Consider the following 13618-nt stretch of genomic DNA (forward strand, 5'->3'; position numbering starts at 1 on the left):
ATGTGGCCAGCAGGACTAAGCCGCTTCCGGCGAACCAGAGCAGTGCACAGAAACGCCGTTTACCTTCCCGCCAGAGTGGTACCTATTTATCTACTTGCACCTGGATGTGCTTTCGAACTGCTAGGTTGGCAGGAGCAAGGACCGAGCAACGGGAGCTCACCCCGTCGCGGGGATTCGAACCGCCGACCTTCTGATCGGCAATTCCTAGGCTCTTTGGTTTGACCCACAGCGCCACCCGCGTCCATGTACAGTGGTACCTCGGGTTAAGTACTTAATTTGTTCCGGAGGTCCGTACTTAATCTGAAACTGTTCTTAACCTGAAGCACCAGTTTAGCTAATGGAGCCTCCTGCTGCCACCATGCCAGCGCCGGGCGTTTCTGTTCTCATCCTGAATCAAAGTTCTTAACCTGAAGCACTATTTCTGGGTTAGCGGAGTCAGTAACCTGAAGCGTAAGTAACCTGAGGTACCACTGTACTTAGAAAACTAATAAAGATTACCATGGGGGTAAAAAAAAGGAAAATAATTTAAATACTACCTTTAAAGACCCTAATTTAAAGACTACCTTCAGAAATATTGTAAAATTAATGAATGTTAAAATGATGTTTGGATTGGAAATAAGTGGTATTTAGCAACAAAAGTTAATAAGAATATGCAAAAATGAACTGATAAATGGATGAAAATATAGAGTTATAATAAGTTAAGATATAGAGTTAAGATAAATGAAAGAGGGTAAGGATTTGCTGATTTGATTATTTAAATTGGAATACAAAAAGGGGAGGTGTGAGGGAGTCAAGGAAACAAGTTAAATGAATTTAAAGTTACAAAAATGGATTTGTTTTTAATTTTTTTTTGTATCTATTTGTCTTTTGAATTCTGTATTTTTATTTTTATTTTTTTCTGTCATTTTTTTGGTATCTTTTTTATTATTTATGTAAACCTTTCTCTTTGTAAAACCTCAATAAATATCTTATAAAAAAAAGGAAAATAATGTCTGGAATCACAGAAAGGGACCCCTGAGGGTCATCTAGTCCAACCCCGCCTGCAATGCAGGAATCTTGCGCACATCCAGGTGCGCTCCCTCAACACCTGCGCGCCCTTCAGCGCTTGCCGAACTACAACTCCCATCAGCCCCCAGCAAGCGCTGTCGGCGGCCGGGGCTTCTGGGAGTTGTAGTCCGCCGAGCGCCTTTCGCGCCCTCTTGGCGGCGTCTTGGAGAGCGGGAACTCCGCTTCCCGTCAGGCGCCGCGGCTTCCGGCGGGGAGTGGGCGTGGCGCCGGAAGTCGGGCCGGGCCGGAGGAGTCCCCTCAGCCGCTGCTGCCGCCGCGTCCTCTTCCCTCTCCTGCTGCTCCTGCTTGTCGGGCCGGGCTGGGCTCGGGCCTCCTGGCAGGGGCCCGGCTGGTGCTGCGTCGGGGCCGCGAGGCGAGGCCGGCGGGATGGAGGCCGTGCCCCGCATGCCCATGATCTGGCTGGACCTCAAGGAGGCGGGAGAGTTCGGCTTCCACCAGGCCGTCAAGAAGGTGGGAGGCGCGGGGGGGGGGAGGGGCAGGGGCACCATTGCAGTAGTATTATTATTATTATCCCAGAGGGGGAGGGGCAGACAACATCATTATTATTATTATTATTATTATTATTATCCCAGTGGGGGAGGGGCAGAGGCCTAAGGGGGAGGGGCAGACAACATTATTATTATTATTATTATCCCAGTGGGGGAGGGGCAGAGGCCTAAGGGGGAGGGGCAGACAACATTATTATTATTATTATTATTATTATTATTATTATCCCAATGGGGGAGGGGAGGGGCAGAGGACTAGGGGGAGGGGCAGACAACATTATTATTATTATTGTTATCCCAGTGGGGGAGGGGCAGAGGCCTAAGGGGGAGGGGCAGACAACATTATTATTATTATTATTATTATTATTATTATTATCCCAGTGGGGGAGGGGCAGAGGCCTAAGGGGGAGGGGCAGACAACATTATTATTATTATTATCCCAGTGGGGGAGGGGCAGAGGCCTAAGGGGGAGGGGCAGACAACATTATTATTATTATTATTATTATTATTATTATTATTATTATTATTATCCCAATGGGGGAGGGGAGGGGCAGAGGACTAGGGGGAGGGGCAGACAACATTATTATTATTATTATCCCAGTGGGGGAGGGGCAGAGGCCTAAGGGGGAGGGGCAGACAACATTATTATTATTATTATTATTATTATTATTATTATTATCCCAATGGGGGAGGGGAGGGGCAGAGGACTAGGGGGAGGGGCAGACAACATTATTATTATCCCAGTGGGGGAGGGGCAGAGGCCTAAGGGGGAGGGGCAGACAACATTATTATTATTAATATTATTATTATTATTATTACTATTAGCCTAGTGGGGAAGGGGAGAGGCAGGCCTAAGGGGGAGGGGCAGACAACATTATTATTATTATTATTATTATTATTATTAGCCTAGTGGGGGTGTGGTGGGGAAGAGGCAAAGGCCTAGGGGGTATGAGGTAGGGACAGGCATAATAATAATAATTAATAATAATAATAATGCCTAGTGTTTTTCAAACCTTTTCCCCCTGCTCTGGTGCCACACTTGCGAACCAACAATTTTGCTTGCCGATATATTTTTTTTAAATAGATAAGGAACACATTGGAAAACGGGTGGGGGGGACGGACTCTGAGCAGTGCTTGATTTATAACATAGAACACAACTACTTTAGAACATGATCCTGGGACATCCAGGAAGCATGGAGCAGTGCACAAGCGGCACAAATCTTTCCCAAAGTATAATTATATGTTCTATTATCATTCTCATAATATGATTATATATTATACTGTGCTACAGTGCAATGTTTTAACAGTTTCCTGGATTGCCCTTGGATCTTCCTCCCCTGCCACACCCTTTGAGAAGCCTTCGAGCTGAAGGTCCCAGCGTGGGTTAGCAACACAGCACCAAAAGTGGGGGGGGGGGTTCAGAGCAACTCCCAGTTATTTGGTGGGTCTTAAAAAACATACCCCTCAAGTGCTAAGGTATGGTTCTGGGGAGGAGGCTTAGCACCGTATTTTTCGCTCTATAAGACGCACCAGACCACAAGACGCACCTAGTTTTTGGAGAAGGAAAACAAGAGCAAAAAATATCCTGAATCTCAGAAGCCAGAACAGCAAGAGGGATCGCTGCGCAGCGAAAGCAGCGACCCCTCTTGCTGTTCTGGCTTCTGGGATAGCTGCGCAGCCTGCATTCGCCCCATAAGACCCACACACATTCCCCCTTACTTTTTAGGAGGGAAAAAGTGGGTCTTATAGAGCAAAAAATACGGTATTTTCTTGATGTGGAGCCCTGAGCTTATGAAGGTGGGGCTTATTGTTATTGTTGTTCGTTTATTGCTTGCATGTGGGGACCTCTCTGCGTGCTGTTATGGAGCGGGCGGTTGGCGATGGTTTGGGGAGCAGTAAGTTGACGAGTGCAATCTCCAAACCTGAAATTCGCTGGGCTAAGGGGTTTCTGACCTAAATGAAGGAACTGAGTGTGCGCCCTTGATGTGATGGTTGATCAGTGAAGAGCGTTCTTGAGAAATCAGGGTCAAGGAATTGGGAGCAGGGCTTGAAGTGCAGATTGGTGTACATTATTTGTACCCTGCCCATCTGGCTGGGTTTCCCCAGCCACTCTGGGCAGCCTCCAACAAAAATTAAAAATACATCAAAGGGGAAGGTTCGTTGGAATAGAAGGGAAGGTTGCGAGGCGTGACGGGTGATGACTGAGAGTGTGGGAGAAAATGTGGGTGTATTTAGGGCCTTTAGTCTCGACAAACAATCTCCGGGCTCATCTTCTGAACTCCTGGCTCAGTCTCTTTAATTGGGCTGCTCTTCTGCCCCCGATGAATGACTTAGCACACTTCATTCCTGCCATTCTCTTTGCCTCCATATCTGCCTAGATCCAAACTACCGTATTTTTCGCTCTATAAGACGCACCAGACCACAAGACGCACCTAGTTTTTGGAGCAGGAAAACAAGAAAAAAAATATTCTGAATCTCAGAAGCCGGAACAGCAAGAGGGATCGCTGTTCTGGCTTCTGGGATAGCTGCGCAGCCTGCATTCGCTCCATAAGACGCACACACATTTTCCCTTACTTTTTAGGAGGGAAAAAGTGAGTCTTATAGAGCAAAAAATACGGTATATTCAGTTGCTCTGTCACATACACTTTCCTTGCCACATCCAATTAATAATCTTGTGCCCCTGGTAGCCTCTTCAAGTTGGCAGTGGCCTGATGCACGTAGCCCTTGGGCCAGCCTCCCCTGACCTACTGCCTTCCAGATGTTTGGGACTGCAGTTATGCCTGCTGGAGCTGATGGGAGTTGTAGTCCTAGGGAACAGAAGTTCATTAAATGGATGAACTCTCTTGCGCAGGCATCCCCAAACTCGGCCCTCCAGATGTTTTGGGACTACAACTCCCATGATTCCTAGCTAACAGGACCAGTGGTCAGGGATGATGGGAATTGTAGTCCCAAAACATCTGGAGGGCCGAGTTTGGGGGTGCCTGCTCTTGTGCCATGGAAGAAGCACCTTGTGCGTGGAGAAGAGCATTTTAAAAAGAAACCCACAATGGTGCCTTAGGTTCTGACAGAGTGACTCTTGGCAAGTGTTCTTCAAAATGTCTCAAGTCTCTGGATGTTGATGTAGTGCTGACTTCAAGATAAAAAATGAGCCATGTATGGTGTATTTGTAATAACCGGAGGTTATAGGGCGGTATACAAATTTAATAAAATAATAATAGGCTTGACTGCTAGTCAACCAACTGTTGAGCAAATAGGATTGCAGGCCATGAATATAGTAAAATAAAATGGAGGGTGACGTAGCCAGGCAAAAGTCATACAAGTAGGAGACGGAGCGAGAGCACTTTCTGCTTGCCATTATCAAGGATATTGGCATCAAGGACCCCTTTTAGGTTTTCTACAGTCAAGTGGCATATAAATGCTATGAACTGAACATCGCCCTTCTTTTTGGAAAATGGGCTGCAGTCTGATAGTAACCCCAAGATTCTTTGGGAAAATCTGAAGCAGTTAAGAGATTTATGTGGCGCCTTCCAAAGCCATTCAAATAACAGTCAAATGGCACCAGTAATTGCGAAATGTTGGGGATCCTATGGGACAAGGAAGTACAAGCAAGATACCCAATTAAGTCCTTCCTGTTCTTCTTACCTGCTCTCTAGTCAGAGTCTATTTGGTAGGGTTTCCCACTTTTGCTTTTGGGCATCTCCAACTGCAATGCCTTTTGTAGCTGCTTGGTTTCTATTCTTATATGCATGCTATGGGGGGGGGGGGGAATCCACACATATTGCGGCGCAAGCGAGCGTGACGAAACCCAGAAATATACACTTCCAGGTTTGCCACGTTCGCAACCCAAAAGTTACATTACCTTCACTGTACAGTGGTAGTTCGGGTTAAGTACTTAATTCGTTCCGGAGGTCCGTTCTTAACCTGAAACTGTTCTTAACCTGAAGCACCACTTTAGCTTATGGGGCCTCCCGCTGCCACCATGCCAGCGCCGGGCGTTTCTGTTCTCATCCTGAAGCAAAGTTTTTAACCCGAGGTACTATTTCTGGGTTAGCGGAGTCTGTAACCTGAATCGTCTGTAACCTCAAGCGTATGTAACCCGAGGTACCACTGTATTACATCAGGAGCGTTCTTGGTAATTTCTCATGTGTTTATACTGCTTCAAGCAGTAAAACGGCTTCAAGCAGTAAAATTCCCCGGCTTCAAGCAGTAAAATTCCCCGGGCATCTCTGATGGGCCTGAATCTGCCTGTGTTGTCGCTTCTGCTCAGAAGGAAAGGGGCTGAGTCATAGTCTGCTGATGACTGGTCCTGAGGTTTCTGTTTCTCACTGTGGAAAATGACTGTGTGTGTGTGCATGCACATAGGAGGCAGAGATCACACAGGGTGCAAAGTCTCTGAGCCAGGAAAATGCTTTGTACAGTGGTACCTCGGGTTAAGAACTTAATTCGTTCTGGAGGTCCGTTCTTAACCTGAAACTGTTCTTAACCTGAAGCACCACTTTAGCTAACGGGGCCTCCTGCTGCTGCCGCGCCACCGGAGCACAATTTCTGTTCACATCCTGAAGCAAAGTTCTTAACCCGAGGTACTATTTCTGGGTTAGCGGAGGCTATAACCTGAAGAGTATATAACCTGAAGCATATATAACCCGAGGTACCACTGTGCTTAAAACAAAATAAAAAAAAATCCTTCCAGTAGCACCTTAGAGACCAACTAAGTTTGTTATTGGTATGAGCTTTCATGTGCATGTACACTTCTTCAGATACACTGAAACAGAAGTCACAGGACCCTTATATATAGTTATATGGTGGGGAGGGGTATTACTCAGAAGGGTGGTGGGAAAGCTCATACCAATAACAAACTTAAAGGTAAAGGGACCCCTGACCATTAGGTCCAGTCGTGGCCGACTCTGGGGTTGCAGCGCTCATCTCGCTTTATTGGCCGAGGGATCCGGCATACAGCTTCCGGGTCATGTGGCCAGCATGACTAAGCTGCTTCTGGCGAACCAGAGCAGCGCACGGAAACGCCGTTTACCTTCCCGCCGGAGCGGTACCTATTTATCTACTTGCACTTTGACGTGCTTTCGAACTGCTAGGTTGGCAGGAGCAGGGACCCAGCAACGGGAGCTCACCCCGTCGTGGGGATTCGAACCGCTGACCTTCTGATCGGCAAGCCCAAGGCTGTGGTTTAACCCACAGCGCCACCCGCGACTCATTTAATAACAAATTTAGTTGGTCTCTAAGGTGCTACTGGAAGGAATTTTTTTATTTTGACTACGACAGACCAATACGGCTACCTGCTTTGTACTTGAGAGAGGAGAGTCGTCTCCTGGCTGGCCGCTGTTGAGACCAGGATGCTTGTATAATGGGGCTCTATTTATATTTATATTATAAAAAGGTAAAGGGACCCCTGATCATTAGGTCCAGTCGTGGCCGACTTTGGGGTTGCAGTGCTCATCTCGCTGTATTGGCCGAGGGAGCTGGCGTACAGCTTCCGGGTCATGTGGCCAGCATGACTAAGCCACTTCTAGCGAACCAGAGCAGTGCACGGAAACGCAGTTTACCTTCCCACCAGAGCGGTACCTATTTATCTACTTGCACTTTAACGTGCTTTCGAACTGCTAGGTTGGCAGGAGCAGGGACCGAGCAACAGGAGCTCACCCCGTCGTGGGGATTCGAACCGCCGACCTTCTGATTGGCAAGCCCAAGAGGCTCAGTGGTTTAACCCACAGCACCACCCACATCCCTTATTTGTATTATATCCACATGCAAATCTCCCTTGGCTGTGGATCACAGTTACTTTCTTCCGGCCTTGATTTTCCCAGCTGCGAAAAGGGTGTAAGAGGGATTTGTTTTACTCCGTGGCGGTCGGGATAAAGTTCATTGCAAATCAAAGGTCCTACATAAGGGCAGGCAGCTTCCCTGGACGCCTGAGTTGGCTCTTTGCTTTCCAACATGATGAGGCCTCTTTTCTGGACTGCATTACACCTGTTCCCGGGAGCAAAGAATGTGGCTTATCTGGCCTGACCTGTTGGGATCTGGTGTTGACAGAGCAGGGAACAGTCTCCGGGAAGCTGTGGTGACAGTAAATAGATATGAGGACAAGAGCTGTAGATTGGATTTTTACATTTGTATCTCACTTTTTCTGCAAGGAGCTCTAAGTGGCACACATATTTCTCCCCCCTATCTCAGTTTATCCCCACAACAACCTTGTGAGGTAGGCTAGGCTGAGGATGAGTGACTGGCCCAAGGGCACACCCAGTGAGCTTCACATGGGGATTTTATTTATTTATTGATTGATTTATTTTATTGGAATTTAATTTACAACATAACACAACCCCCCCAATACACATTAAATGTGAACAAAACATACAGTGAACATAACATACAACAATACAAACAACCACATAAAAGACTTCCTTTATCCTGTATCTGGACTCCTTATTTACTTCTTACAAACTGTGTCCTTTATGAATAGTTATTAAGATTTTTCTAATTATAACTTAAAAATCCATAAAGTCTCCTGCAGACATTAATCGAAACAAGTCCAGGTATGTATTTTAGGGCACTTCACATGGGGATTTGAACCCCAGTCTCCCAGTCCCTAGCCCAGGGGTCAGCAAACTTTATCAGCAGGGGGTCGGTCCACTGTCCCTCAGACCTTGTGGGGGGCCAGGCTATATTTTTTGGGGGGGGAAATGAATGAATTCCTATGCCCCACAAATAACCCAGAGATGCATTTTAAATCAAAGCACACATTCTACTCATGTAAAAACACGCTGATTCCCAGACCTTCCGCGGGCCAGATTTAGAAGGCGATTGGGCCGGATCCGGCCCTTGGGCCTTAGTTTACTTGATGCTCTAATCACCACATCACAGTGGCTTTCTGTGGAGGGAAGCTGGTTATAAGTGGGGACCGAGGGCTCTCTTCTGTTGGAGTCCCGTGGGGAAAGAAAGCTGGAAGACTTGCTCATCCTTTTGGCTCATATCCACCAGGAGCCATGCTACGTTCTGTATTGTGGGTCTCATCCTGTGGAACTCTCTTCCAGTTGGGGGTTAGGCAGGCCACCACTTTGTATGTCAAGTACCATCGAGACGCCTTTTCAGCAAAGTGATTGAGAGGACAGTGGCAGGTCAGCTGCAGACATTCTTGAACTTTGTTGTTGTTTAGTCGTTTAGTTGTGTCCGCCTCTTCGTGACCCCCTGGACCAGAGCACGCCAGGCACTCCTGTCTTCCACTGCCTCCCGCAGTTTGGTCAAACTCATGCTGGTAGCTTCGAGAACACTGTCCCACCATCTCGTCCTCCGTCGTCCCCTTCTCCTTGCGCCCTCCATCTTTCCCGGCATCAGGGTCTTTTCCAGGGAGTCTTCTCTTCTCATGTGGTGGCCAAAGTCTTGGAGCCTCAGCTTCAGGATCTGTCCTTCCAGTGACTCTTGAACTAGGGTTGCCATATTTCAAAAAGTGAAAATCAGGACACAAAAGCTGTTGAGCTTTGGGGGGGGGGAAGTTGTTGAGCAAAATCTCCAAAATGAGAGAGGAAGTTTTGCCCTATTTTTAAGGAAATTCGCCAAAATATACACTTCTGAAATGGGTTACCATACGTCCAGGTTTCTCCGGACATTTCAGCGATTTTCCACCCGGACGCTGTTTACAATGGCCAAGTCACTGCTATGTTTGGCAAATTCCGGATATATGGTAGCCCTGTCTTGAACGCAGCTGATTATCTTGAGGTGCTCCAGGCCTGGGTTTAGGAGAGCCACCTAGTGATAAAGGAGAGGCAGGGCCTTCTTGGTGATGGCACCTCTGGAATACCCTCGTCACCCTTGGGTGCTTCAATACCCTTGGCCTCAGGTAGCCATAGGGAGCTTGAAACACCTCTCAAACTTACCCAGATATTTCCTGTCCTTCAATTTTCAGGTGCCAGATTTTTGTTTTGTACACTGCTTCGTTGTGTTTCTAACATGCAGTTGTTTTCTGTTCCTTAATCTTGCTTTCATCTTGTTCTGCTTTAGAAAATTTTAATCAACGTTGTTGGTATTAATTTTATACAAATGGCTTAGATATCACATTCACCCAGCTGCACTGACTCCCGGTGAGGTACAGGATCAGGTTTAAGGTGCTGGTTTTAACCTTTAAAGCCCTATACGGCCTAGGACCCTCGTACCTACGGGACCGCCTCTCCTGGTATGTCCCATGGAGGACCTTACGATCTTCAAACAAAAACATCTTGGAGGTCCCAGGCCACAGGGAGGTTAGGCTGGCCTCAAGCAGAGCCAGGGTTTTTTTGGCCGTGGCCTCGATCTGGTGGAATGCTCTGTCCCAAGAGACTCGGGCCCTGCGGGACTTGGCATCTTTCCGCAGGGCCTGCAAGACAGAGCTGTTCCACCAGGCCTTTGGCCAGGGCACAGTCTGACCCCCTCTCTCCTTCTGTAATCCTCACAGAACTCTAGCCCAATGGTTGCCATGAAATTGATTTTGAATTGATTTTAGAATGAATGGATTTTAGAATGCTGTGTTACTTTTATTGTTGTTAGCCGCTCCGAGCCTGGCTTCGGCTGGGGACGGAGGGATATAAATAAAATATTGTTCTTCTTCTTCTTCTTCTTCTTATTATTATTATATGTTCAATGAATAAATGGGTGCATTTCCTTCCCTCCCCCATATTCTAGTTCGTCCTGAAGAACTATGGTGAAAATCCAGAGAACTACAATGAAGAGTTGAAGAAGCTGGAGCAGCTGAGGCAGGTGAGGACATATGTGGTTCTTCTCCAACCCTCCTCTTCCTCTCGGTGATGGTGACGCGGGTTTACTTGGTTCACATGATGCAGTGCCGCCACCAGGACCTTCAGGATGGAGTCCATAAGAGGGGAAACTGAGGCAGAGAGAAGCAGATTGGGGAGGCAGTCTTGCTTTAAAATCTTCATTTCTTTTAAAATACCTACATGCCACTTTTCTTCTGAGTTGTTAATTATTGAATTTATTAGCTACTTTTTTTTTTACCAAGGTAACACAGAACAACTCACAATAAACAACAACCAAAACCCCCACAGGACAAAGAAAACTCCAAAAGGCAGTCTTGTTTTTAAAAGGCTGGATTAGAACATCCCACCCTCTCAAAGAGGCCACAGATAGTTAAAAGCTGAAGGCCTGGAGAAAAAGAGAAATTTTTTCCTTAGTGCCTAAAGATATGTAATGATGGTGCCAGGGGAAACTCCCTGGGGAATGCATTCCACAAGCAGGGAGCCACCACAGAAAAGGCCCCGTTTTCTTGTTACTATCCTCCGGAACTTTCATGGCACATGAAGAAGGATCTCATGAACTCCCAGTATATTTCCAAGCACAGTTCAAAGTGTTGGTGCTGACTTTGAAAGCCCTAAACAGCCTTGGCCCAGTATACCTGAAGGAGCGTCTCCACCTCCATCGTTCTGCCCGGACACTGAGGTCCAGCTCCGAGGGCCTTCTGGCAGTTCCCTCGCTGTGAGAAGTGAGGTTACAGGGGACCAGGCAGAGGGCCTTCTTGGTAGTTGCATCAGATGTCAAGGAAATAAACAACTATCTGACTTTCAGAAGACATCTGAAGGCAGCCCTGTTTAGGGAAGTTTTTTAAGTTTGATGTTTGCTGAGTTTTTATTACATTAGAAGCCACCCAGAGCAGCTGGGGCAACCCAGCCAGATGGGCACAGTACAAATAATAAAATTATTATTATTATAAAAGTAAAGGTAAAGGACCCCTGACAGTTAAGTCCAGCCGTGAATGACTCTGGGGTTGCGACGCTCATCTCGCTTTACTGGCCGAGGGAGCCGACGTTTGTCCGCAGACAGTTTTTCTGGGTCATGTGGCCAGCATGACTAAGCCGCTTCTGGTGAACCAGAGCAGCGCACAGAAACGCCGTTTACCTTCCTGCCGGAGCGGTACCTATTTATCTACTTGCACTTTGACGTGCTTTCGAACTGCTAGGTTGGCAGGAGCTGGGACTGAGCAATTATTATTATAGGTGGGGTTAATAATATTATATTATTATTATTATATTTTATATACTTATTATATAATAATACTACATTATTGTTGCTGTTATTTAGTCCAATCTTCTGCAATGCAGGAGTCAAAGAATCTGACCCCTGAAGCTGCCTTGAGGTGAGCTCAGTTTGAAGGCTTTTATCATGGGAATTTTTAGCTATTGCGGTGCTCATACAATAGGACTTTCCCATCAGGGCTGTGCTTCCCAGGCAGAGCTTTTTGCATTGTGTGTGCGTGGTTTTTATTTTTGAAATGTGGTCATGTTTCCCGAAGGAATAGTGGTCACTATCAGCAGTTATCTTGTGACCTCAACACAGCCTGCTGTCTGGAGCCCTCAACCTTTCCGAGCACAATTCAAAGTGTTGGTGCTGATCTTAAAAGCCCTAAACGGCCTCGGCCCAGTATACCTGAAGGAGCGTCTCCACCCACATCGTTCTGCTCGGACGCTGAGGTCCAGCGCCGAGGGCCTTCTGGCGGTTCCCTCATTGCGAGAAGCAAAGCTACAGGGAACCAGGCAGAGGGCCTTCTCGGTGGTGGCGCCCGCCCTATGAAACGCCCTCCCACCAGATGTCAAAGCGATAAACAACTACCTGACATTCAGAAGACATCTTAAGGCAGCCCTGTTCAGGGAAGTTTTTAATGTGTGATATTTTAGTGTATTTTTGGTTTCTGTGGAAGCCGCCCAGAGTGGCTGGGGAAACCCAGCCAGATGGGCGGGGTACAAATAATAAATTATTATTATTATTATTATTATTATTATTATTATTATTATTACTATTAACCTGACTCCTGTCCCTTTCCTCTCCCCTCCCAGAACGCCGTCAACGTGCCCAGGGACTTCGAAGGCTGCAGCATCCTTCGCAAGTACTTTGGGCAGCTGCACTACCTGCAGAGCCGCATCCCGATGGGGGCAGAGCATGAAGCAGCCGTCCCCATTACCTGGTGAGCTCAGCGATGGCTGAGGAGCTGAGCCTTGCCGCTCAGCAGAGCTGGCTTTGAGGTTACGCCAAAACTGGAACAAGTGGGGTTGGGGCTTCTCCTGCTCTGTGCACGGACCACGGAGGGGACCCTCCACCGCAGTGTTTCTCAAACCTGGGTTTCCAGCTGCTGTTGGACTGCAACTCCCATCTTCCCTGACCACTGGTCCTGCTGGCTAGGGATGATGGGAGTTGTAGTCCACAACAACCGCCGGAGACCCAACACTGCTCTGCAACTTGGGCGCTCCCTGGAATGTAGCACATTCTCTCCTCGGTATTTCTTTCTATTTTGGAAGGGGAGCCCAAAGGGGTGCAGAGTAATGAAGCAATAGCAGAAATGGAGGACCTGGAAGGCTTGTTGGTTATTCCTCACCTCCATGGTTAGAGGCAGTACAGTGGTACCTCAGGTTAAGTACTTAATTCGTTCTGGAGGTCTGTTCTTAACCTGAAACTGTTCTTAACCTGAAGCACCACTTTAGCTAATGGGGCCTCCTGCTGCCTCCGTGCCGCCGGAGCACGATTTCTGTTCCCATCCTGAAGCAAAGTTCTTAACCTGAAGCACTATTTCTGGGTTAGCGGCATCTGTAACCTGAAGCGTACGTAACCTGAAGCGTACGTAACCTGAGGTACCACTGTAATTCTCCTCGGTTCCAGTTTCTGGATACCGCAGAAGCGGAGAGTTGCTCTTGTGTTCAAATCCTGCTTGGGGTTCCTCACAGGCATCTGATTGGCCACTGTGACAACAGGATGCTGGACTCATTATTGAGGGGAAGTGCATGGAACAGGTCTTGGTGTTTCGATTTCCGGGATTGGAGCTGAGAGATGACTTAGCCTGGGGAGAGAACAGAAAAGACCTGATGAAGAGAGCACAGCAGAGGTTATATTTTCTGAGAATCCTCCGGGAAAATTATCTCTCAAAGGACCTGCTGATGGCATTTTACCATTGTACTGTTGAGAGTGTATTATCGTATGGTCTGTGTGTGTGGTTTGGGAGCTGCACAGTCAGGGAAAAAACAATGCTGTCCAGGGTTGTAAAGACTGCAGAGAGAATAATTGGGCGCACTCTTCCCACCTTG

The 13618-nt window shown here is 47.3% G+C and overlaps 1 protein-coding gene across 1 annotated transcript in view; it reads left to right on the forward strand.

The window, feature by feature from the left end:
- The first annotated feature begins 1302 nt into the window (after nt 1-1302).
- The window catches only part of PTPN23 (protein tyrosine phosphatase non-receptor type 23), a 56995-nt gene continuing 44679 nt past the window's right edge, over nt 1303-13618 (forward strand). Inside the window, exons 1-3 of the mRNA XM_083579210.1 lie at nt 1303-1518; nt 10218-10292; nt 12380-12507. Of these exons, the coding sequence (XP_083435336.1) occupies nt 1435-1518; nt 10218-10292; nt 12380-12507 (287 nt within the window). The 5' untranslated portion in view covers nt 1303-1434. The remainder of the gene's footprint in view (nt 1519-10217; nt 10293-12379; nt 12508-13618) is intronic.

This window comes from Podarcis filfolensis (genome assembly GCF_964270895.1).
Source record: "Podarcis filfolensis genome assembly, chromosome: 12".
In the NCBI taxonomy this organism is placed as follows: domain Eukaryota; kingdom Metazoa; phylum Chordata; class Lepidosauria; order Squamata; family Lacertidae; genus Podarcis; species Podarcis filfolensis.